This window comes from Petaurus breviceps, unplaced genomic scaffold (genome assembly GCF_028583685.1).
Source record: "Petaurus breviceps papuanus isolate PSGF00001 unplaced genomic scaffold, PetGlider_PUasm1.0 98, whole genome shotgun sequence".
Classification (NCBI taxonomy): domain Eukaryota; kingdom Metazoa; phylum Chordata; class Mammalia; order Diprotodontia; family Petauridae; genus Petaurus; species Petaurus breviceps.
Genome location: NW_027187460.1, coordinates 15,114,917 through 15,142,406, shown reverse-complemented (window position 1 = coordinate 15,142,406; position 27,490 = coordinate 15,114,917). Strand labels below are relative to the sequence as shown.

Genomic DNA, 27,490 nt, shown 5'->3' with positions numbered 1-27,490 from the left:
GAGACAGAAAGAGAGAGAGAGAGAGAGAGAGAGAGAGAGAGAGAGAGAGAGAGAGATATAACAAAAATCAAAGACAAACAGAGAAATCTGAAAGTTCCTAGAAACCACCTCAGCCACCATCTTGCCAAGCAGAAGGACATGAGAGCTAAGGGCAACACTGATTCAGAATAAAAGCCTATCTGCAAAATACTATGGTGGAGGATAGTTGAAGGCCACAGCAATATCACTTCACAAAATAACAAAAAGCATTTTAGTAGGAAAAACCCTTCAGAGTTATGTTAGGCAGCTCATCCTGAGAATAAATATAGATGAATCTGAGAGGACAACAAATATACATGAAATTTAACAGAAATAGCAAGCTTTTTAGAGATTTATTTACATCAGCGATGATAACAGAACCATCTATAGTATTTGAACTCTAAGACTACCTCATCCAGATGTCACATGGGAAGAAGTAGCATTATATTTAAGAAGACAAAGCCAAAGAGCATGGCAGAACCCAAATAAATGCAAGAAATCTATGATGGAGGATGCAATTTTAAAGATATACAGGGATCAATTTTCAAGATATATCAAAGAAGGGAAAACTGGAAAACAATGGAAAAGAATGGGTAGCACTTCATCTCAGCCCTGCCCTCCCTCCTCCAGAAAGGTGAGCAAGAAGACATGGGCAACTACCAACCCTTATGGTTACCTCTTCATCTCTATAAAATCTTTTTTGGGGTTTTTTTTTTTTGCTTTTTGGAGGGCAATTGGGGTTAAGTGACTTGCCCAAGGTAACAGGGCTAGTTTTTGTGTTAAGTGTCTGAGGCCGGATTTGAACTCTGGTCCTCCTGACTCCAGGGCCATTGTTCTACTCACTGCACCACCTAGCTGCCCCATTTCCATAAAATCTTTAAGAGAATAGTTCAGGAATGTATTATATGTGTCCCTGATATAAACAAGATAAAGGAAGCAGCAGGCTTTTACCAATGATTTTCTATGGCAGACCACATCTTTGAGGTCACAATATTGATTCTGAGAAGTAGAGAGTAGAAGCACCTGCTTTGTCTAAGGTATATTGATTTAAAAAAAGCCGATTGCTAGACCAAAATACAGTTTTAAAGTCTCTCCTCAAAGATGTTTCATACATAAGTTTACTTAAGACTATGACAAATGAACAAGTCACTGGTTTATATCTGTGAGTATGTGAATGTGTGTATGTGCACTTTTTTTTGTAACATGATTCCTAGAAGAAGAGTACAGACTTACTAAGCAAAAATATGATTCGTTAAAAAGTAAATTAAGGCAATTCACCAAAGTTTTTTAAAGAGACTAGCATGTGTATAGAGAAATTTATGCATTTGAACTAACAACAATAATAATCAGAATGAAAAAATGATAGAAATGGTAAATAGCTTTGTAAAACTAATAAACAAAATAAATCTTCACTCATCTCTGACAAATCACTGGCAATTCTGTTCAATAATCCATTAAGTGCTAAATCAAATTATTATTAGAGATGTAAAAACTAAGGCAAACAGTGTTATGTGACTTGACCAGGGTCAAACAGCTTGTAAGTGTCTGAGGTCAAATTTGAACTCAGGAAGATGAGTTTTCCTGACTCCAGGCCCAGTACTTCACCCACTGAGCCACCCATTTGTCCCTGGTCAAGGTTGGTAAGTCAAAAGTCAAAATGCACTTACTTTAAGCAGAATTAGAAATAATTCAACTCTCCTTCCAGAATAACATACTTTCTCTTTGCAGATGGATAAAAAAGGGGAGCCAAAAAGTGAGTCGCCGGAAGATAACAGAATTGAGTGCTTCTAGAAATTACCCATGGTCTTCAATCATTCCAAGTTTATTACATCACACGTCTGTGTCTTTAACATCAATATCCTCCCATGTGGCTGGAAACATATGTGAAAGCTGCAAAATGAGCAAGCCAGGCTAGATCATCTCTTATTCACCTCAACATTGCTCAGTGGTCTAATTATTCTGTGGCTTTGGTTACTGGATAAACAAACTTTTTAAAATTGTCTAAAATAAAGGAATAAATGGATACTGAACACAAAACTACGAGGCTTTCCCATAAGTATACTAAATAAACTTTAATGCATAGATTTGAGGCATATCTTTTGGCTGCTCAGAAACCTTTTCCCCTCAAGTATAGTGTATGAGACAGCTAAGATTGCTGGTTAAGTGACCTATGGATAACTGCTAACATTTATCACTTTAAAGCCTGTAAAAGACTTTTACACATATTATCTTACTTGATGATCAAAACAACCCTGGGAGGTAGTTGCTGCTATTATGCCCATTTTACATATAAGGGTCCTGAGATACAGAAAAGTTAAGGGACCTGGTCAGGGTCACATAGCTAGAAAATGTCTGAAGAAATAATCACATTTGCATTTTCCTGATAAATGAAGTGTTACTAAAGAATATGCTGATTTTCTTTTTTCCAGAAGAAAATAATTGGAGCTCTTTTCTTATGCTTTATTGGGTGACATTTCACTCTACATTTAGCCATAGGATCTCTCATTATAAGAAAAGACAGAAAAAGGCACTTCCTCCACTCAAATTCAATTTCCATATTCAACTCTCCACTTGCCTAATTACTGCCTGTTCCAGCATGCTTGAAGACTGAATAATTTCTCTTTGCAAATTTTGCAAGAAAACTTCCCCTTGACTCAAGTATGTGGTGAGGGAAGTAGGAAGGAACCAAAAGAACTAAGGATACTGAACTTAAAAGAGCTTTTATTTTATGATTAGAGAATTCTTATTTTGATTACACAGTAAGTAGCCCTGATTCATTTAAGCCTGTCTATTACACTAGGGGTTCTTATAACCGGAGGAGGAACAGGACTCTGGAATTCAGAACTATTTGTAGCCTTTTATTAAATGTCAGGCAAAGTAAAAGTATTACTTAAATACTTCAAGATCTAGGATCCCATGAATGGAAATCTTCCTTCCATCAATGCTGATCATAATCCTCACTATACAGTTTCATGAGGAGCCATAACCAAAATAATTCACCACTTGAGGGCCAACACTGGTTATAAGCCTCCCCAAAGTCAACAAGACTTTGCCAGGATCTCATTCAATGGCTTTTCAGCTTGCAGGAGTCATTTACTTCCAGAGCATGATTCTTTTGCTATCTTTCCCTCCTTCAGATACTTTGTATGTTGTTCCCCATTAACCATAAAATTATACTGCCTCCAGCCCAGATCTAGTTACTTGATTCAGTTCTGCTACTTTTTCTGCACCTCAGGGAGTGTGATGTTAGGATCCAAGTATGGTGGTTCCTCTATCCTTGATAGAAAAAAAAAAGTTTGCTGAAATGGTTTTTGAAAATCTTTTCCCGCTTTTCTTCTATTTGTAATCTTCCTTTCTTTTTCATCCCTAAATACCCTTGGGGCGACTTTGTGGCATGACTTTGTTTAACCGGATATTTTGTCAAGTTCTCTTTAGACAGATTTTCATTCTCCACTGTTTCTTTCTGCTTTATGAGACAATACTATTCTTAATCTTCTACCATCCTTATATGGAAGATTTTAGAGATGAGTTTGTAGTTAACCCAATCAGTTCATTGGTATTCATTTCTTTGCATCTGAATAATAAATCAGATGTTCCATGACTAAGGTGCTCTCTGGGTTCATTTGGCTTCCTTGATGTGGCAATTAACTTGCACCATTCAAATTTCTGGATAGAATTCTTATTCTGCATCTTTATCATTTCCATTTCTCAATTTTTATTTTCATTAATTTGTTTAACTAATCCAGGATTAAAGTTTCCCATAAAAGGAGCACTAAGTAGCAGAATGGGTTGAAGTGTGGACTTGGAAGTCAGGAAGGCTGAGCTCAAATCTAGCCTTAGATACTTCCTAGACATGTGGCCCTAGGCTGCCTCAGTTTCCTCATCTGTAAAATAAGGATGATAATAGCACCTATCTCACAAGGTTGTTGTAAAGATCAAATGAGATTATTTCAAATTGCTTTGCAAATCTTAAAGTACTGTATAAATGCTAGCTGTTATTAAAGCAAAGGCCTATATTTTCAACATTTACATTTTACTAGTTTTCCTATATGGAAAAGATACATTAAACATCACCACATCTGAGGATATAAAGATTTTACTGTAATCATTGTTTATTAACTATGTATGTCTAAAAAAACTTTTTTGGAGAAATACAGCAAAAATACTGGCTCAAAGACCGACTTCTAATAAGGTGTCATACATAACAAATTACATTGTAAAATATATAAAACACATAACAAAACTAAGATTCCTTGAAAGACAATAACATAAATAACCTTGTTTGGTAACACTGTGGTTAATATCAAATGAGGAATGTAAAACTAACATATTCAAGGGATATATGATTTCACCCACTTGCAAGTCCTTCTATTAGTTGAGTCAGAACTAGTGCTCAAGTTGAGAAGTGGAACAAAAAGAGACCATTGCAAATCTTCTAGAAAATAACAAAATGGGGTTTACTTAATAATTGCACAGAAAGGATATTCAACAAGGATACAGCATTGACTAAATCAAGTGCAGCTTCTCTGCCACTGTACTGGCCAACTAGTTTGCCAGTCAAACCAGAGGGAAGATCTCCTGATTCCATCTGGACCAGCATTTTCTACTTAAGCCACCAGGAAGTTATACTTTTTGTTATAATTAATCAAGCCTAAGCACCCTGCACCAATTAAGTTTCAAGACAGATTTCAGTATCTTTTAAGGAAAAACTGGTCTTGTTGACATGAATGTTATTATTCTTATCATACCTTCTAATAATGCCAATCATAACACATCCATGCCTGTCCTATTATATATAACTGTTGTCCAAAGTTTTCCATAAGGGATCAACCCAATGTACTGAAGGTTCAGTGAAACATTCTGGTTATCCACCCAGCATCCCTTTCTCTTGCCCCATGAGCAGCCCATCTTCTCTCTCCATCAAGAAACTTTTTAATAATGTATTTTACTCCTACTTTTCTTTTGAATTCTTTGTTGGTTATAGGATTCAGAATGAGCATACCCACCTTCAGTGTGATCATCATTTTTAGTTCTTCAGTAGTGATATTCCATATCCCATGGTCACAAAGCAATATCAGTAAAATATTAACATTGAAAAGATGAGTCTTTGCTTTCATGGGAAGCTTGAAGTCTCCAGAAAATCTTTATCATTTCCTGAGAGTTGTGACACCCTCAACATTAATGGGGAAATTTGGATAAGGTGTTAAGTGTGAGGGGGAAAATAATAACATATTGATTTTGAGATGTCTACAAAATGTCAAGTATGAAGTTGATAATGTGGGACCTAACCACAGAGGAATGATGATATTCAAATCCATAAGATCACAAAGTGAGAGAGTACAGACCCAAGAGGGCCCAAAATAGATTTGGGACATATCCACAGTCAGTAGATATGACACAATGATGAATCATAAAAAAGAGATAAGAAGGAGACATGAGACATGCAGGAGGAGAACCAAGTGAAAAGTGTCTTAAAAAGACAAAGAAGAGAAAATATTTTAAAGGAGGTGGTTGTTAACTGTCACATACTGCAGAAAGGTCAACAAAGATGAAGGAGAAGAGGCCATTAGATGTGGCAAATACAAAATCATTGGTAATGTTGAAGAGAGTGGTTTCAGTTGAATGAAGACGTTAGAAGAAAGATTTGAGAGAGTTTTTAGAGGAAGGTTGGTTGACCTACAGCTGAAAGAGATACGTTCATTATAAAGGCAATTAAGAGACAATTTACATGGAAGTTTAGCAAAAAAAAAGGTGCTTCCATATCTCTGCAGGAGCACTGACTAGGTATCTTCATCAGTAGAGTCTTGTTTCCCCAAGTAATTCAAAGCATTTTATTAACATTTTCTAATGGACTTTCATGGCATTCCCAGACAACAAATAATGTCCTCATTTCACAGACAAGAATGTAAGGTCAAAAGCATATTGCTTATTTAAAGATGCATGATAAGTCATCAGGGGAGTTGAGAGTTTTGATCTCTGGGCTTTCAGCCCAGAACCCTCTGAAGTAAACCAAAACTCAAGTCTACAACTGTATGACACAGTTGTGCTCTTGTATTATCAGGTTTTCAGGCATCAGTGTGGTGTTACCAGAAAGTATGCTGGGCTAAGATTCAATCAGTCAGTCAACAAGCATTTGTTAAGCAGCAGGTACTGTGCTAAGTGTTGAGAACAGAAGAGTAAAAGAAGAATAAAAACAGAAGGGTAAAAGAACAGTCCCTACTCTCAAGGATCTCGCCTTCTAGAAGCAAACAACAACAATAATGAAAATAAACAAAATATATACAGGACAAACTGGAATTAATCTCAGGTGGGAGGGAATGACATTAAGGGAAGACCAGGAAATGATGCTTTCAGCAGGTGGAATTATAGCAGAGATTCAAGAGACCAGGATTCTAGCCCTCATGTTCTCTCCACCTCATCATGTGACTTGGCAAAATCATTTCATTTCTCAGCATATTAATTTTCTCATCTATGACATGAAGGCCTCTTCTAGGTCTAAAGTCCAAGATTCTAGGATCTTGGATATCTAGGATAACAGAAAGTCAGGTGTGTCAATAGAAGGGTCATTGCCACTGTTCATGACAAATGCAAGTTTATTTCTGGTAGGTACATCTTTACTTCAGTCTGAGAGACTTAAAATAAAACATAGTATCTTGAGTCAGATATCAGGCATGTAGGATCAGCCCCATAGTCCAACATTCTCACTATTAAATATAGCCACATTACATATGCTATTCTAGTGGCAGATATATCTTATGAATATATATTTACATTAATCAAGACTGTTTTTCTTCCTGGAGCCTTCTTCCTAATCATTCTTTGTTGTAAAAACTCAGTAATTCAATTATAATCATTTATTAAATGCCTACTATGTACCAGGCATTTTGTTAGGTACTGGTGCTAGAAATGCAAAAATCAAACAGTTGTCCTTCAAGAATCTTATATTCTATGAGTACGTAAGTAACTAAAAACCTTAATAAACTAAATTTTAAAAATCATTTTTGGCAGGCACTAGCAGTTAGCAGAAATGCAGGTCATTTTATTCTTTGTTGATTATTTCTGCTGACAAACCATAACCATTGAACCATCTGATAACATCAAGCACTTCAGGGATAATAATTTTTTTTTTCCTGGACCTTGCCATTTGCCCCAAAACTTCTCCCACTGGACTTACAAGCTTCTCAGCTTTCCTCCTGATGAACGTTTTTGCCTCTTCCAACAAGAACATGAGCTAATTGAGAACAGAGATTGTATCACTCATTCTCTTTGTATCTCTAGCACTTGGTACAGTGCTTGGCATAAACACTTTATAAATGCTTTTTTGAGTCAGTCATGTAGGAGGAAGCACTTGAGCTGGACTTTTAAGAAAAGTAGGAATTCGGAGAGAAGTGGAGGAGGAAGTGCATGCTTGGCAAGGTGAAACAACCTTCCCAAAAGCTCACATGGCAAGGCTTTACGAGAAACAGCAAGCAGTCTGGTGTGACCACAGAGTTCATGAAGTAATGTATCAACCTGAAAAAAGCAAGTTGAAGCCACATTGTAAAGGGCTTAAATGTGAAGCAGAATAAAAATTCTAAAGACTCTTGAGATTAATCTTAAAAATCACTAAAAGAGCTCCATCCCATTTTGAGAATTATGCATAAAGATCTATTGTATAACCATACAGTTTACAAATTCTGTGGACCTTCATTTTCAATTTTTAGATTATTAAAACCCAAGCTGACTAGATTTTAAGAATTTAATATATTTCATTCTCTCTTGCAGAGGGAAAGACATACAGCTTATGGGGCTTGCCTCTCTTCCAATAATCCCAGAAAACATGGGTAAGAGATATAAAAGAATCCTAAGTAATGCCCAGTTTAGCAATAATAGAAATGTTTTTCCCATTAGATTGCCATCAAATACTAGTTGAAATGAACTGCACTGTATCCAAATGATATGAATTGTCATATATTGTGAAAAAGCACCCATCTTAGAGTCATCAAGATGAGGATATCTGATCTCGAAGGGAAGATTTGGAGCAAACAGGATCTTTAACTATTTTAAAGGTTCACACAGAAGATGGATTACACTTGTTCTCCTTGCCCCCAAGGGACAAAACTAGAATCAATGGGTGGAAGCTACCAAAAGTTAAATCTAGGCTTGATGAAAGGAAAAACTTCAGAATAATGAGAGAATTTCAAAAATGGAATGAGATTAGAAAGATCTCCTTATTGGAAGTCTTCAAGAAAAGACTAGATAACTACTTGTTGAATAAGCCACAGAAAAGATTCTTTATACATATGTTAGGCTAAATGGTCTGTGATGAAGCCTTTCAACTCTTCAGTTCTGTTACTGTAATTCTAAGTTACCTGGGGATAAGGATTGTGTCTTGTTCATCTTTGTACTTTTCTCAAATTCCATGGGGAGGCCATAAGATACCACAGGGCAAAAACTGACAGTAAAGTATACTTCCCTCTTATTTTCTCTTGACTTGATCCTTAATCATCCCCAATAAGCCCAGAATCCGTGGGGCAGTCAAGTTAGAAGAACTGTGGGAAGGGTAATATTCTCCCTTGCTTTTCCCTTCAGCCTTTCTCCAACAAGGTGCCTAGACAGAAAGAGCTCTTTGCCTGTTCACAGCATTTGGATATGTTGAGTGCCAAATTGGAATTCTTCCAGTTAGAGGAATAATGCCAGAATGCACCATCTGTTCTACCAATGCATCATGAAGTTCTCCAGGCCTTCCATCTGACTTGCTGTTTATGCACTCCAAAACCCCCTTGTCTTCCCCATTAGGCTGGGAATTCCTTGCTAACAGGGGCTGTTTCTCCCCCTTTATTTGTATCTAGCACTTAGCATAGTGCCCAGCACAGAGACATACTTAATAACTGCTTGCTGACTTGAATTGACCTGATAGTACATCCTAAAGACCCCTGGTCCTGGTACCCTGATTTCACACCATCACTCCCAGTTCAATTCTTTTGTATGTACTATCTCTTCCAATCAGAACTCCTTGAGTGCAGGCATTGATATTTTTTTTTCCTTTTGTATTTCCTGTACTTAGTATAGTGCTTGGCATATAGTAAGAACTAGACTTAATAAATGCTTTTTTCATCCTATATTTTTCATTCCTAGCTCCTAGAATAAACACAATAAAACAGTTTTAAAATGAAAAAATAACTTCTAAAAATATTTTATTTTTTATTTTTCAGTCATGCTGTTGGTCTAATCAATGGTGTGTTAAGATAATAATGATAAGACATATTTGCAAATCTTATTATTGTTTAAATTTCTATTCTGATTGCTCTAGAGGCCATTCAAATGAAAGAAAATAGCACTTAAAGAGGAGCTAAATCTGGGAAATAAAAAGCATAGCCAGAAGTTTTTAAAGGATGTATCTTCTTTCATAAGATATCTGTCCCTCTTTTTACAACACTGTACAATGAATATTTATCCATTCCATATTCCAATAACCTTTCCTGTGGATGTTTATATGTGTACACACACATGCATACACACACATATACATCCATACATACATAGTAACAGCTAATAATAACTAATGTTTACGTAGCTCCTGTGCACCAGGCACTGTGCTAAGCACTTTACAATTATTATTTCATTTGATCTTCACGACAATGCTGGGAGGTAGTTGCTATTGTTATCCTCATTTTACTGATGAGAAGACTGAGGCAAATAGGGGTTAAGTGACTTGACCAGGATCAAGCAGTTATGAAGTGTCTAGAACTAGATTTGAACACAGGTCTTCCTGACTACAGGCCTGGTACTCTATCCACTACATCAACTATCTGCGAAATGAAGGTAAAAATGTGTAAAACGTTTCTGGAACTTTGAAATGAGCATCAGTCAGGGCCAGGACTAGGGTAGACAAAGTAGGCTTTTGCCCTAGGATAAGACATGTCAGGAGACACAAACGATACTTTTAAATATGACTTTTTATAAATGTACATAGCACTTTGCAAACCTTAGAGTGCTGCATAGCCATTATTTCTCTACTGTTACTGTTGTTTAAAAAAAAATCCAAGCTCTGTGTCACCCATGAATGAATTTTGAGATAAATTAAGCTGCATGTGCTCACAGTGAAGGCTCGAAGCTTCCACTGGACAGTAACAGAGAAAAGATGAAAATTCAAAGGAGGATGGCACACTCTTCAAGCTCTGCCGAGGGCACATGAATACACTGTCTTAGCGCTGGCCCTAACAGCAGTGCCACTCAGAGGCATAAAAAAGCACAAGCTAATGACTTACCCATTGTCTCAGTCTGGTCTCAGTGCAGTTTCCTAAGACATTAAAGCCCTCTTATTCTACGTTGGCTGAAGGACACCCAATCAAGGAGTTAAGAGAGAATTTTTAATTTCATTTAAAATAAGTGTAAATAGCATAAAATGCTTAGAAGTGTACCTGGCAAGACAAACTCAGGAACTATATGAACACAATTATAAAACACTTTTCACACAAATGAAGTCAATTCTAAACAATTAGAAAAATATTAATGCTCAAGGGTAGCCCAAGCCAATATAATAAAACTGACAATTCTACCTAAATTAATCTATTTTTTCTGTGCCATGCCAATCAAACTACTAAAAATTTATTTTATAGAGCTAGAAAAAATAATACCGAAATTCATCTGGAAGAACAAAAGATCAGGGATACCAAAGGGATCAATGAAAAAAAAAATGTAAAGGAGACTTTATATGTATATCAGAACTACCAAGTGCCCAGTTTCTTGAGGGTGCTTTCTTTCTCTTTAAGGCTATGAAGCCCAAGTGTAAAGGACTGACACTACACCCAGCATCTGAACAAGACAATGAAGCACTGTATGGAGTCTGCTACTCACCATCGGCAGTGTGCAAGAGCTTGTGGCTCTTCAGAGTGCCTTTTGACTTGAATTTCTTGCCACACATATCACACAAATGTGTCTTCTCAGTGCTGTGCCTGTTCATATGAGCCTTGAGGTTACTCTTGCTACGAGTGGCATACTCACAAAGTGAACATTTGAATGGTTTCACACCTATCCAAAAGCAAAGGAAAAAAAGACAGAATCTCTTTTTAAAATTATTGTTCTGAGAAACTAAGAGCATGTAAGAATGACAGATTGAGGCTCCCAAATGCTTGAGAGAATAATAGAACACCACCACCAACTTCCTCTTCTGATGGCATCAAAATAACCCTGAGCTCCCCAAGACTTTGACCACAAAGAAAGTCTAACAAATCCTTTCAATATGGAAAAACTTTATGGACAATAAATCAGTCAGTCAACAAGCATTTATTACATGCCTGCAATATGTCCATTAGCCAAGAACAAACTAGCTAAGTTTGGAGAAGCTCAACCCCAGAGAGCATAATCAGGTGATGAATTATGTTGGCTACAGTAACACATTAAACCATTGAAGGAGACACATAAGTAAGAAATGGGAGGGAAAGGACATACAAAGATGAAATCCCACTTATTTCAGAAATACTGAAGCAATATGAGTCATGCTGTCCTCAATGGCATGTTAATATTTTTCCTTTCTGCATGTTCCCATTCAACTAACTTAATTAATCCACAGTGTTTGAACAAACAAGGCTAAGACTTGAGGACCCTTCTTGAAATGGTAGGAATTAGAATGTGCAGACTAGCAAGCAAATAAGAAAATTAATGACAAAATAAGTCAGTGACCCTGATTTGAGGCTTCATGAGGTTAGGTGAAAGGAAGGCTCTTAAGAAAAAAATCTTGATGACACAATATAAAATGATTCCAAGAACATGAGAACGGGGATGCATAGAAGACTACTGAAAGCTACCCTAAACAGTCAACCAAGGACAAAAACAAAATAATGATACAATGGAGAAGGCCAAGGTTCAGTATCAATCAATCAATAAGCATTTAGTAAGCACCTATTATATTCTAGGTGTTGTGAATGAAACAATCCAGTCTTCTAAGAACTATATCCTACTGGAAGTGATGAAAGACAGGACAGCATGAACTGAGGCTTGTAAAATGCAAATAAAATCAAATGAAAAAAGGCTTTTAAAAATTCTGTTCAGTGTGAATAAAGAAGTGAGCTTGCAGCTTGTGGTCACATTAAACAACAGTAATGTAAAACAACAGAGAGTCTAACTACCCAACCTCTATTATGCTTCTGTTTCCTCTACCAAGGGAAAAGATCCCCAAACAAGAAAGGCGGTTAACAAAAACAATAAAGAGAAAAGAGAAACCCACAGCAAGTAAAGATATGGTAAGGGCTGCTAGATGCCCTCAAAAAGATCAAGTCGTTCACATGAGATGAATCAGATTCCAAGGTACATCAAGAATTTGCAGACTTGGTTGCTGCTCTGCTGTCAGTGATCTTGTGGAAGAGTAAGAGGGAGAAAGAGACCAAAGAATCAGTGATGGAAAAATGTACCAATTCTCAAAAAGGGAAAAAGGTTTTTATAAAAGAGATTCATACTTTAAAGAAAGGACTGAACAAGTGACTGATGATGAGATCTTTTCCAATATATATGACTAAACTATAGAGAAAAGAAAGTGACCTAGTTGTAAAGCATTTAGATCAATCAAAGGGATTAGAAGTATAAAAATTTGCTTCAGGGATTTCTCATTATGTGATCTGCAATTTAAAAAGGCTGGGGGGAGGCCTGATAGAGCTATTTGCATTAGTAATGAGACAAGAAAACCCCAAATGAGAATTAACATGGAAAAAGCAAATTAGGTAAGATCACTGATGATGTGAGATCCAAGGAAACTTAATTGAGCCATGACTGATAGAAATTAGGGCACAGGTTCTGAACTTACTGAACTGATAGTGAATTAAAAAAATATATTTTGATAATTTATTTCACTATAACTGCTTCCCTTTTTAATTATATGCATACATGCACACACGTGCATACATACATGCTCAAACATATTATATGAATTTTAAAACAGTACTCTGATAAGAGATCCATAGAATTCACCAGCCTGCTACAGGGGTCCATGATACCCACAAAAAAGAGTAAGAATCCCTGAAAGAGAGAGGTAAGATGAGCCTGAACATCAGCTGCTACTCTTCAGCAAAGGCAAAAAGCAATGCTGGCAGCATAGTATTTCAATTCTAATCAACAGTGCTTTAAACCAAAAGGGAAACAAAGAAAAACTGTCCATGAAGTACCTACACAAGTAGGTACCAAAGAGAGTAGCAACAATGTAGGAAATGGAGATGTTCGCTGATTTAAAAAGCAAACAAAATGCAAGAAAAAGGCTTGCAAAAAAACCTGGCTAGGCTCAGATATCTCTGAAGTTAGGGGGTATAGTAGGTATAGTACTGCATTTGGAGTTTAAGATTTGACTTCAAAACTTGCCTCAGATACTTAATGTGACTCTAAGTAGGGCATAGGATCATAGCTCTAGAATTGAAGTGATTTCAGTGAACTAGACTTCCATCTAGTCCAATCCCCTCATTTTGATAAATGAGGAAACCAGAACCCAAAGAGGATAGTTATTTGTCCGTCGTAACAATGTTAGTGTCAGAGGTGGTATTTGAACCCAGGTTCTCTGACTCCAAAGTCAAGTCTCTTCCCATGATAATACACTGCCTTTCCAAAACTCAAACTAGCTGCTGAAACCTGAGATCAAACCAGAAAGCCTCGAGATATTCAGAATAATTCTCTCTCAACTTGTCAGTCTTCCTCTTCTATAAAATGGGAGCAAAAAGACACCTACTTCACAGGGTTGTTGTAAGTATCAAATGAAAGGATACATGTAAAACACTGCCAATTTTAATGAAATATATACATGTTTTCTATTATTACTGTGGTGACGATGAGTGGCATGCTTAAAGTACAAGCAATAAGCAAAGTGAATTAAAGATCCTTAGACAAGAAGCTGAATTTGACCTCATGGGATATCTCTAAGACTTTCTGGAATAAGGACCATGTCTAATTTACGGTTAAAAGGGGGAGGTAGAGGGACAATGTATATAAGATCTACTCGATCTGAGGAAACCCAGGAACCCAAGGGGAGTCTTTTTGTCTTTTGATTCATGCATAAAAGGGAGTACTAATGTAAAGGGCATCTGTGGGAAGTTTACAGTATGAAGAAATAGAGGTCATAGTGTCATCACAGTATCACTTAATATCAGTAGGACAAAAGTATAAAACAAGAGAGTTTGGGAAATAGATAGCAATCAAAGGCATTGTGGCAATGCAGTAGTGATGGGCGACTTTAATTATACAGACATCTACTGGAGCTCTATCTAATAAAAGCAGAGCAACAGAAAATTGGTTCAATTAATAATAATTTTGTCCTCAAAAAGTTGGAGAAAATGACAAGGAAGATGCTACTCTGACCTAATTCTCGCCAAGCAGGAAAAAGTAGTTGAGGTAAAAATGATAGGAACTTTGGAGTAAAGTGATAACTCCATCCTTGATTTTATACTACAAAAGTAGAAGGAAACTGAGGATATCTAAAATAAACTTGAGATGTAGGGAGAGTTCATTTCAAAAGGTTCATAGTATTCTATCACCTAAAATCCTACAGGTCAAGGAAGGATGCTCTCAAGAATGAAATTTCTTTTTTTTTTCCTTTTGGAGGGGGGAAGGTAGGGCAATTGGAGTTACACTCTAAAAAGACCCAGAAAATTACTGGTGAAACAGTCATTGAGCTAGTCCTCTGGTACAGACTAATTCAAGCTAATTTGATAACTAATAAAGTCAAGGTCACATGTGCTATATCCAGGTAAACCAATTACCTTCATTGTGATGCATGCCCAAAGATCATCCAAGTCTGACTAACCATTTCACAAATGGATGTTATAAATAACAGAGCCACTGGTGGCAGATCCTGAATGGTTCAGTGCAAATACTACCAGGAATCAGTGGAAAAACAAATCAAAACATATGCATTATCCATAGCAGGAGAGCAGTGTTATCTTGGTATATAAACAATAGCCCAAAGTATTTAGCATAACAAATGCTTCTCTAAAAGCTAAGTCATTTGATGATATAATAATATTTATTCTCACAAACTCAGGAAGCAAAACTTCCAATTTCTTTCCCTAAACACACATTTTATAAAGAAATGTAGATGATAGTGCTAATGGTACTGAAAATATTTTTCACACTCTAATTTTATGTTATTTATAAATCCATTGAGAATGCCTATTCACAACTAATTCATTTGACCAAGGTAAGGCATAACAATTTAGTAGAGATCCCAGTTTATTAGCTCTCCTTGTTTCATTTTGGGAAGTCTAAAAGAAGTGCTATTTAAGATTCAAACATTAACTCCACAAAATGTTGCATGCTAGAACATGTGTACAGACATTCTTTTCTCTTGCTTGCTGATTTCATTAAGCATCATTAACTCATCAAGATGGTGTTTGCTCTCCGTAACAAAGTGATTAGGTGGTGCTTTTCTTTGCTCTTTAGTCTCTATGGTTATTATTTCTTCATATCCTTTTACTGTCACAGTAATATCTAATGAAGACAGTTAAATAAAGAGGGCATGGAGTTGAGAAATGTCAACTCAGATATAATCTGCTAATTTGCTGATCATAGCAGGTTTAAGGACACATATCTATGAGACATTGGAGAATTCCAACAGATCTAGCTCTCCAGAGACCTGACATTCCTACTTCATCTAGTTCAATGTCACCCTAATGAAGAATGTAAAGCTAAAATAGAAAGGTCAATATATTTCAAAAGCACATAGAATTACCTTCATGAGCCCAGATATGACGTTGAAGATCTGATCCATTTTTCATAAAATAAAAGTCACAGTATGGACACTTTACAGCTCTCTTTCCAATCAGTCCTTTCAGTTGAACCCTCCTCCCAAGAATCTCAGAGATGGTGCTCATGGAGACCTCTAGAGAAAGAGAACAATAGGTCTAAGCCTCAAGGAAATTTGTTTTAAGTTAGCTGTAAAATAAAAAATAGGGGCAGCACTGGACTTGAAATCAGGAAGACCTTATTTCAAATTCAGCCTTAGAATTGTGTGACTCTAGGAAAGTCACTTAATTTTGTTTGCCTTAATTCATTAGAAGTCAGATAGTTGTGATGGAGGGAATTTGCTGAAGGGTGCTCAGCAGAGCCCACAGGAAGCTTCCCTGCTGTGAAGATAAGTTCTGCCCCCTAACGGGCTGAATGTAGTCACATGGAACCTTTGGTGGGAGGAGTTTTGCTGAGCTGAAGCAGAGCCCACAGGAAGTAGGTCAGAATAAGCTAGCTCTGGGGGAGAGAGAACACTCAGGCAAGGAGTCAGACAAATTCATGAGTAAATATTGATCTTGTATTGGTTTGTGGGAAGGCTGAAGAATGCTGTGGCTCAAAGCATTATTATGGCTTTTTAATATCTTTGGTACTATGATGGAATTGGTTTACTGGATTTGGGATTGGGTTTTCTGGTGTCTAAATAAATGTTTCAGTTCTGTTCTCTACCTGGAGAATCTGGTATATTTTGTGATTGAACAACATGCCATACTTATAGTCATGGTCCTTATCATGATTTTGGGTGCTGTAAATATTGCCTTGGTGCTACAATAGTAAAAAACCACAAATAAAACATAACAATAAAATGTGCCTTGATCATTTTTGTTTCAAATTCTAAATGAAGCTTGGCTATAAAAACTGGTTTCCATTAATTTTATTTTAAAAAGTTATAGTTGGTAAGGTCACAAGTGTGTATTTACATGACATTTATATATTACTTATACAGGTGAAATGTGATGTTGCATTTGCCTACATAGGGTAGCAAAATGTCCATTTTTTAGTTTAAAATTGTTTTTATTATTATTATAACTTGCCCTTCAAATTGCCACTTCTTTGTTTTTCAGTTGTTCATTTCTTTGTCACTCACTAGCAATAATCTAGGCTTCTTACACCAACATTATAGACAGACTAGAGAAAGATGACAGAAAACTAGAATATATAGGGTTGAAAGCCATTTGCCAGATGGCAAATGGCTTCCATTCTGCATTTTGGAAAAGAGTACATTAAAATACTGTTGGTATACACATCAACTAAAACTTCAAACTTCAAACTAATTATCACATTGAGACTGTTGTGGTAGAGAGGAAAGAGTAATGGAATTTAAATTTAAAGAAAAAGATTTGAATTCTGACTCTGATATTTATGAACTGTTTGACCTTGAAGAGATCCCCCAGTAGCTAAAGTTCTCTTCCTCCTTAATTCATCTTGAATTTACTTACTGCCTCTATATAAATGTTGTTTCCCCTGTCCACAGGAACATGTAATCTTTTTGAAAGGAGGGACTATTTGAGGTTTTTTGCTTTCTTTGTTTTGTTGTTGTTGTGGTGGTGGTAGTGGTGGTGTATTCTGTATCCCCCAAATTTAGCCCTGTGTTTATAGAATGAAGGAGGACAATATTAGGACAATACTTTAGCCTTTCCTTTCCAGACATACTAGAATGAAGAGTACCTTATCAGTACTTATCAGTGATAAGTACTTAACCAAGTTTCTAAAGCAAAGCCTTTTCCCTCTTAGCAAAGACCTAAACACTTATACAATAAGGAAACTATGTCAAAGGTTAAGAGAAGATGCTAAACTCTGGAAAAATGGAGGTTACTCTGAAGTGTAGGCTCCAGATCCCAATCACTGCCACACCAGTTCTTGCCCTCTAGAGGTGGGTACTTCCTGGATATTTTCTAACCCAGGGGTTCTTAATCGTGTGTGTGTGTGTGTGTGTGTGTGTGTGTGTATGTGTGTGTGTGTGTGTGTATGTGTGTATGGGGGAAGAGGGGGGGGGGGAGAGAGAGAGAGAGAGAGATATGATGGGCAAAACAAGGTCTTTTGGTTTTGCCCTCAAGGATATTAGTGGGAGATACAACAATCAAACAACTTTACCCATACAATATGAATGCAGTGCACGTGAAGGGTAATCTCAGAAGGAAGGCATTGCTTATAGTGTAGAAGGGAAGGAGGACTGGCCTCTCTTTTTTAAAGAGAAGAACTGAAGGTCAAGGAAGCTCAATGGTTTTTGATTCATCAAGTAGCTAGACCATGAATTTAAACTTCATTCAAAAATGTTTAATGGAATTACATATCCTGGGGAAAAAAAGAAGCCAGTCACTAGATTTAAAGTAGCAGGGAAATTGTTAAGACTAGAGTCAGAAGTCATTTCTCTTAAGCCTCAGTTTCCTCACCTGTAAAACAGGGAAGACAGTACTTTACTTTTTAGATCACAGTACTGCAGTGAAGTAAAAATACCCTTTGTAAATGAGCTGTGTGACACTTTTTTAAGGTGTGCAAAGAACTTTATAAATATTATCTCAATGTAGCCTCACAACCATGGGGGGGGGTATTATTATTAACATCCTCATTTTACAGATGAGGAAAATGAGGATGATGAAGGTTAATTGGCTTGCCCTGGGTCACACAACTTTTAAGTAAGCATTAGAGGCAGTGTTTGAACTCAAGTTTTACTGACTCCAATATATAAACTAACCCTTTGTGGCAATAAAGTAACATACAATATGGCAACATATACAGTAATCACTGCAGTATATTGCTGTTATTCAGAAACGTATCTCTTAAACATATCACACACATAAAAAACAAAATAACAAAAAGAGAAGAAAAAAGAATTCTAGTTTCAGTGTGTTTTATTTTCATTTTCTTGGCCTGAATTCTCCTATTAGATAATTAACTTCTCTACCCCTTCAAAAAAAAAAATCCATACACAAATCTTCACTTTGGAAGTTGCCACCACAGCTCCCCACCTTTCCAACTTCCCTTCCTGGATTTGGACCAAAAATTTTCAATGCCACCAAGAAGGCTCCTCCTAGCCCAGCTTTGTATCCCCATCAAGTCACACAGTGCCTGAAACATAATAAGAGTTTAAATGCTTGTTGAACGATTGACTGGCTAGGTTGTATCTAAAGTGCTTTCTGGCTAAACCATGTTTTGGTCCTAAGGAATGGCCATCCCATCAAGCAACACTACAAGATACCCCAGTCCAAGATGTAGGCACTGTTGGGGATACTGACATTAGAAAGCCATGACAGCTTGCATTTATTTAGATAATGCTGTAAGGTTTGAAAAGTGCTTTACAAATATTTGAACCTTACAATAATGCTGTGAGATAGGTGCTATTATTATCCCCCATTTTACATATAGGAAAACTGAGGCAGAGAGATCATGTTAAATTACTTGCCCAGACTCATACTGCAAGTAAATGTCTGAGGCTAAATCTGAACTCAAATCTTCCTGACTCCGAGTCCAGTGCCCTATACACTGCTACCTGACTGTCTCCTCATGAGAGGCCATTCCATTTTGCCCCCTCACCTCTGAGTTGTGGAATCAGAATGCCAGAGTTCAAACTGCATTAACTAGAGTGACTTTGGGCTTTGCTTCACTATGGCAGTTTTCTCATCTGCAAAATAGACAAAACAATACTTTGTACTACCTACCTTACTGTAAGTATTATGGAAATGTGAGTTTTATTACAATATAGTTAGAGGGATCAGACCCAGATAATACCTAGTAGAATGTGTTAGATACCCTAAGAGAGGTACAAAGTGCTGTGTGATGATTTCTGCCTCCAGGCTTCTCTGGCTTCCTTCAAGTCTCAGTAAAACATCTCTCTTCCTGCAGGAAGCTTTTCCCTGTGCCACTTAGGGTGTTCAGGGAAGACTAGCAGCTCTGGTATGAAGACTTGTTGAGCCTTTTCAGGGCTGCTCATTCACCTTTGATGTCCACCTATCACCCAACTCTAACCTGTGGCTCCAAGAAATTGTAGCATGCACAGCAGCCACACTATGGTAAACCATCTTGACAGATGTGTACCCAGGTTGAGGGCAACTGATTGGCCTCAAACCCATAAGTGAGTTAGGCACATGTCTACCCCAAGCACATGAAGATGTCTCCTGGCAGATTGGGCAGATGAGAACAGTTTGTTTCAACGCCATGAAGGCAGCTGAAACAGATACTGTGGAGCACTTAGAGCTTGGTCAAACATAGAAGACACCAAGGCCCTCCACTGCATCCCAAGCCATCATCAGTAGTCTTGACTTTTGCCCTGCCACTGAACTTAGATGACTCAGGAAGAGAGAGTGAAGCTGATGACTTCATGCAACTCTGCCTCCTTCAAATGCAATTCTTAAATAAGTCACAACATCACCTCATGATGTCATCGGTCTTCCTCAAAAACTAAAGATGAATGATGTGTCATGGATACCTGTGGCTGCCTGGTAAAGCCTCTGGGTCCCTTCTCTAATTAATTTTTTTTAATGCATAAAATAAAACACATATAATTAAAAAGGAAACAAATTATGCTTTAAAATAGTTATCAAAATATTAACAAAAAAGAATAATAACAAATTCATCAACCTCAAATTAAAAAGCCCTGAAAACCAAGTTTATATGAGGGTTACTTTAAAGGCTTAAAGGTATAATATATGTATATGTCTATATTTATATACATATGCATGTAAATGTATATATGTGATACATATACTTATATAAATAGCTTTGTAAACTATAAAGGTAGATAGATAGATAGACAGACAGACAGATAGATGGCACTAGTTTATATGTGTGTGTATATGTGTGCATGTAAATAGAGAGAAAAAATCTATTAAGGAAATTGGCTTTTCTTTACTTGATTTCATTTGGAATACTCAGTGAGCAATGCCATGTTCTATAAAACATATCAATTCTGCTCAAATACAATTTCTTCAATCAGCATTCTGTAAGGTGAAAATTATCTGTCCCTCCCTTATATTTCATCTGAACAGCTTTTACTCACCAGGATGGTTTGTCTTGATGTGTGATTTTATCAACCTATCTTCTGAAAATGACTTTTGGCACACTGGGCAAGAATAACTCCTTTTGTCCTTAAATGAAAAGAAAACATAATCAGTTAGCAACACTACAAGATGTAAACTTGAGCTCTGAAAAGCCTATCTCTCAACAAATCCACAATTAAGAAGTTCAGATGTAAATCTCTATTTAAGTTAGTACTAGAATTATTGTTTCAGAGACAACTCTTGAATACCTTGCAGCCTTTGTGAATTATCTTGGGTTCTTTCTCTTGCTGTCTACTGAGTTCCCCCTTCATGACCATATTACTGCTCATGAAGATTTTCAACACAGAGAGAACTAATGAATGAGACAGGCTTAAATGGTACTAGGCAATTTTACTACATTGCAATAGTTAAGTGGGAGAAGGAGCTTTAACAAATAACAAGATAATTTAGTGCTGTATTTGTGGATTTCATTCATAAATGATCGTTCTTGATACCCTCTCCTCACCTACTCAAACTCCTTTAGGAAAGACAATTAAAATTAAGAACTAGCAGCAATGGAAAACAACAGAATAACATGAAACCATAGGCTCTGAGCTGGAAGAGGGATCTCAAGGTCATTTAGTCCCACCACTAATCAAATCATGAATTCCACCCATGATATCACCAAGAAGCAGTGATCTAAATTTTAGATCTATCTACAATGATAAACACCTCACTACCCTCCTTAATTAGCCCATTTGTATACCTTTAACTGATAGAAAGTTTTCCCCTGTAATCAGCTGAAATCTGCCTCCTTATATATAATGATCAAGATATATGATGGAAAGAAATTATATATATATATATATATATATATATATCGATGTGTATTGATTTTTATCATATTTCTAAAATATCTGTTGTTGTTCAGTCATGTCCAACTCTTCATGACCTCATTTGGGGTTTTCTTGAAAAAGACACTGGAATAGTTTGCCATTTCTTCTCCAGCTCACTTTACAGATGAGGAAACCGAGGCACACAGGATTAAATGACTTGCCCAGGGCCACACAACATGTAAGTGTCTGATACTGGATTTGAACTCAGGTCTTTCTGACTCCAGGCCCAGTGCCCTATCCACAGTGCCACCTAGCTGCCCATTTAAAATTGTCACTGATCTCAATCCAATTGCCTTTTCTCAATGTTATCTTCATGTGATGTTTGTCCCTTCATCAATTCTCAATTCTTATTCTTTTTAACCCTTCTGTAACTTCTGTCACTGTCGACCATTCTCTCTTTTTTTTTTTAATACTCTCCTATCTGGGTTCTCTTGACCCTGCTCTCTCCTGTTCCTTTCCTTCTTGTCTGACTCCTTCTCAATCTCCTTTGCTGCAGCTCCTTTATCATTCGTATTCCGTCTCCTACCTTGTGATATCCCCCAAGTATCTAACCTGAGCTCTCTTTTGTTTTATTTCCACACTCCCTAGGAGATATCAACTCCCATGAGTTTTAATTATCACCTCTATTCAGATGACTTCATAACTTCACATCTAGCCCTCATCTCTTTTCTGAGTCCCAGTCCTGAATCAACAATAGCCTCATGGTCAAAACAAGTTGCACAGCTTGTAAATATTTCAATCTCAACATGTTCAATATGGAAATCATTATCTTCCCTTCTCTCTCTGCCTCTGCCTAAGTTTCTTGTTTCTGTCAAAGGCACCATCACCCTTCCATTCACCCTCTTTCACAACCTCTTTTTGACTCTTCACTCTCCTTCACTGCACATATCCAATCAGTTGCTAAGTTTTATAAGTCCTACCTGACTTCTCCTTTCCCATAGTCTGAGTCAATAAGTATTTATGTTCTTACTATGTAAACTAGGAATATGAAGAAAGGTAAAGAATAGTGCCTGCCCTCAAGGAGCTTACATTATAATGGGCAGAACCAACATGTAGATATCTAGATATATAAAGAGAGTTGAAGGAAATTAGTCTTATAGGGGAAGGCATCAGTGGCTGGGGAACAGGGAAAGGCCTCCTAAAGGTGACCTTTGAGCTGAGCTTTGAAAGAAACCTGGGGAACTAATAAGCAAAGGTGAAGAAAAGAGTACTCCAGGCATAGGACAAGACAGAGAACAAATGGGAATATCATGTTCGAGGAACTGCAAGTAGGCCACTATAGCTGGATTTTAGAATATGTGAAGGGAAAGAAAATCTAAGAAGATTGAAAAGGAAGTAAGGAGTCAACTTACAAAGAGATCTAAATGATTACCCTGAAGGCAAGGGGAAATGATAGGAGTTCACTGATCTGGACAGAGGCATTGTCACTACCCCACCTTAAGAAAAATCACCTTGATGACTGAGTGAAGGATAGACTAGAGTGGGGACAAATGAAACAGGAAGAATACTTAGGCTATTGCCTTCTAGTCTAGGCTAGAGGTGAAGAGAGGCTACACTGGGATGGCAGTTATGGCAGTGGAGAAAATGGAGACATAATATGAAAGGAGTTGTGAAGGTGGAAGCAACAAGATTTGACAATGGATTCTCTCCACTCCAGTAGCCACTATCTCTGCTCACTTAGATTTTTTCAGTAGCTTCCTCTTTGCTCATCCTTCCACAAATCTTTACCCATTCTAATGCATCTTCCAATCAACTGACAAAACCATCTTCCTAAATGAACAGGTATAATCACACCAACAAGAAATTTCATGGCTCCCTGTAACATAGAGAAACAGAAACTCCTCTTTTTTGATAGTTAAAGCACTCCAAAGCTACCTTTCCAAACTTCCAATCCACTCTGTACTCCACTTCATAGTCTTTGGTTCAAATTGGTGTGCTTGCTATTTTTCATTCAGGATATTCCATCTCTCATCCTCCATATCTTTGCACAGCCCTGGAATTCATTCTCTCCTTACCCTCTAAGAAGAACCCTTGGTTTATTTCAAAGCTTAGCTCAAACTCTCCCTCATACAGAAAGCTCTTCCACATCCTCCCAGTGGCTAGTGCTTCCCTCTGGAAATCATCATCTATTTATTTTCCACATATATTACATATACTTTGAGGTGTACAGGTTGTTTCCCCCAGCACAATGTAAGTTATGTGAGGGCAAAGATGTTTTCATTTTGTCTTTGTAATCTCAGTACCTAACAGTCCCTGGCATATGTGGTGCTTAATAAACACTTTCTGATTGATTGTCTCAGAATACCCCAATTTACAAATGACACCTGAAATGGAGGAGAAAAAACAACACATCTTGGTATTAGCAAAAACTACAAGAGGCACTGATTCCAAGAGACTGTTATGCCTTATATAGCCAAAAGTCCTTCAGAAAATGAAAGCCTTTTTTTTTCCTCCTCCTTTCAGTGATTTGCTAATGAGAATTTTCTGAGTACTCAGGCTTATGATCTTTGAGTGCCTTCCATTTGAAAGCACCTCTCTCAGAGGTAGACCCCACCCCCTTCAGTGTCTCCCTGTCAATCTTATAAGCCTATTCAGTCTGGCCAGTTTAAGTTGAATCTTTTCAAGTTGTTTGTCCAAGTCAACCCTGAAGACTTTTTCTTAGGTCACATCATTAGTTCAGTGCTTTTAAGCAATCTCCTGTCACCATCCTTCTGGGTTCTTGTTACTGAGCCAGTCCTTCAGAGTAACCCCATCACTTTCAGCACCAGCTCATCAGAATTGCTCTTCTAAACTCTATTTCAGAATTCACCTGGGGCACTCAATTGGCATTGTGGAGGAGGAGGCCCATCCCATTGCTGTGGAGCTCACCATGCCCTTGTCATTCATGTTGACAGAGGTATTCTGAAGGGCTTTGATCAGGTTTACAAGAGTATCTCCCTCAAAGCCTTAGCGACTTGATTTTCTCTGATACTCTAAAAGCAATTTATCCCATAGCTTATCAGGGTCCCTTATTTTCGTGATGTCTTTGAAGATTCTCAGAAGGGCACAGACAAGTAGGCAAAGGGGCCTGGAAGACAAAGCCACTTTGGTGGAGTCTCTGAATTCATTTGCTCTTGTTTTAAAATCTTGGTCTAGATAGGAAATGAAAACCTAAATTGCCATATACCTTAAAAGTGACCATTAAGAGTTTCTCAGGAAGGCAAGAAAATGCAAGACTCTCCCTGCTATGATTATAAAAATGGTCATCCTTTACAGTATATATGTCAGAATGACTTAGAAGTAATCTGAAACTTTTTAGGAACCTGAAGCATCAGCATCAGTGGCAGTGTGGTGTGGGAACAAGACTGAGAGTAAAGATCCAAGAAGCCAAGAAAATGAGAGAGGCTTTCTACCTTGTTTTGTGCCCTCAGGCTAAATGCCTATCCCTCTGTAGCTGATTCACATATGTCCAGTAACCTCCAAACTAATATGACATTCAAACCTATAAGCCTCTCATGCTCACAGACAATGTGCAAATACTAAACCTTCCTCACAAAAAACAATGCATGCAATTGGAGAAAATATAACTATCTCTACAAAATGTTTGAAGTCAAAAGGGAAAAAAGGAATGGGAATGGTAAGAACTTGGTGTTAATGACAGACAGTACAGTGACATGATAAGCAACTAGATGGTGCAGTGCAAGGAGTACCGGGCCTGAAGCCAGAAAGACACAGCTACCTGAGTTCAAATTTGGTCTCAAACAATTACTAGCTGTGTGACCCTGGCCAAGTCACTTAACCCTGTATGGCTCAGTTTCCTCACCTGTAAAAAAACCTGGAGAGGGGCAGCCAGGTAGCACAACGAGTAAGAGCACCGGCTCTAGTGTTGGGATGACCTGGAGATCAAATCCCGGGCTCAGACACTCAGCACCACACCCAGAAACACACGGCCGTATAACCTTGAGCAAGTTACTTAACCCCATTGCTTTAAAAAAAAAAAAAAGAAAAACACCTGGAGAAGGAAAGGGCAAACCATTCCAGTATCTTTACCAAGAAATCTCCAAATCGAGTCATGAAGAGTTGTGCATGAAACTGCTAAAACAACTAAACTGAAACAAATAAATAACTAATCTGAAGAAAAAACTACACAACAACAGTAACATGTTCCCAAATACTCTGATTCTCTTCTGTACCATGTCAGAAAATATTATCAGAGATTTTCAGTATTTAAAGTTCATTTCTAACAACACTGTCTTTCTTTACCCCAAAATGAATTATGATTATTATTATTAGCTCAAGCTAGTCAGAAATTAGGGCCTTCTCTACAGGATTCTCCCTCTCAATGCAATCAATTCTGTCTTGCTATTTCATCCTCTAGGCCAAACACAAAGTTTTCCCTAAAGAGCAAATATGAGTTTATTTTTTTTTTCTTGTAAAGTCTGACTGGATGGCCAACACTGGGTGGCTTCATTAACTTCCTAGCAATTTAATTTTTGTTTTGTTTTGTTTTTTTTAAACCCTGAGCAAGTTAATTCCTCTTGACTCTTGTTTGTTCTTCTACAAAATGGGAATAATAATGATACTTGTACTAATTAAATCATATGGCTACTCTGGAAAGGATTTTGTAAACCTTAAAGCACTTATGAATGCTGTATATATGGATATTGGAGAAAGAGACAGACAAATATTGATAGATCTTTATTATTTATCACTACTTTGCCCATGGGCAAACACTTTGTGGGGATAAAATTGGATTTCCATATGTAACAAACATTGTTATCAAGGAAAAAAAGAATTTCTTAGTCATTTCTATAATCATATTGCTCCACATCCTGCACTGAAGTCTTGCTTCATCAGAACATGCAAGTGGTCTGTAGTGCCAACACAATATTCATAGCACCGACAGTGACTATGAATAAGCCAGCATAGTTCTCAACTGAAAAATATAACAGACTCTCCATATAAAAGACAGAAGCAAAACATTTATTCAGACACAAGAAAACCAAATCCCAATACCAGAAAGTCACATCCATCATAGTAACAAAGAAGTTAATATACCATAACAAAGCAGGAAGCCACAACATCCTTTAGTCTTCCTACAAACACTCACAAGCCTAGCTGTCATAGCAGGGGGCCAACAAACACTCACAAACCTAGCTGTCTCCTTGAGTGCCTCTCTTCCCTCCAGCTCTAACTGCTCTGACTCAGCTTCTTGTGGGCTTTGCTCCACCCTTCAGCAAACTCCTCCCACCAGAGACTCCATGTGATTACATTCAGCCTATTACAGGGCAGGGAAGATCTTTGAAGAAGGGAAGATTCTCAAATTCCCTTAGACCTATTAAGGGGCAAGGAAGATCTTCAAATTTCAATTACCATTACATGGTCCTGGGTTTCCAAAGGCCATGCCAGTAGAGCACATGTTCTAAGAGATTTTAATAAGCAGCAAAGGCTTTGGACAGGCCCATTTTTTTTTAAAGCAATAGAGGTTAAGTAACTTGCTCAGGGTTACAAGGCCAGTTATTTCTGGGTGTGGTGCTAAGTATCTGAGCCCGGATTCGATCCCCAGGTCATCGCGACACTGGGGCCAGTGCTCTTACTCGCTGAGCCACCTGGCCGCCCCTAAGCAATTGGGGTTAAGTAACTTGCTCAAGGTTACATGGCCAGGTGTTTCTGGGTGGGTGCTAAGTGTCTGAGCCAGGATTCAATCCCCAGGTCATCCCGACACTGGAGCTGGTGCTCTTACTCGCTGTGCTAAGCCCCCAATTACATCTTTCATTCAAAGATCAGCCCAGTCTCAGAATAATGTATAAAGACTGTGTACTAAATCGTAAAGGGAATCACCCCGAGGAGAACATAGACTCCTTGAAGGTAGTAACCATTTTT

At 37.5% G+C, this 27,490-nt stretch overlaps 1 protein-coding gene across 2 annotated transcripts in view; it reads right to left on the bottom strand.

Annotated features, from left to right (window-relative positions):
• ZFAT (zinc finger and AT-hook domain containing) overlaps positions 1-27,490 on the bottom strand; it is a 317,464-nt gene that overhangs the window by 116,857 nt on the left and 173,117 nt on the right. For both annotated transcript variants that reach the window (XM_069081280.1, XM_069081281.1), the window contains exons 8-10: positions 20,753-20,840; positions 15,704-15,853; positions 10,858-11,031 (exon numbers count right to left, since the gene is read on the bottom strand). In XM_069081280.1, the coding sequence (XP_068937381.1) occupies positions 10,858-11,031; positions 15,704-15,853; positions 20,753-20,840 (412 nt within the window). The remainder of the gene's footprint in view (positions 1-10,857; positions 11,032-15,703; positions 15,854-20,752; positions 20,841-27,490) is intronic.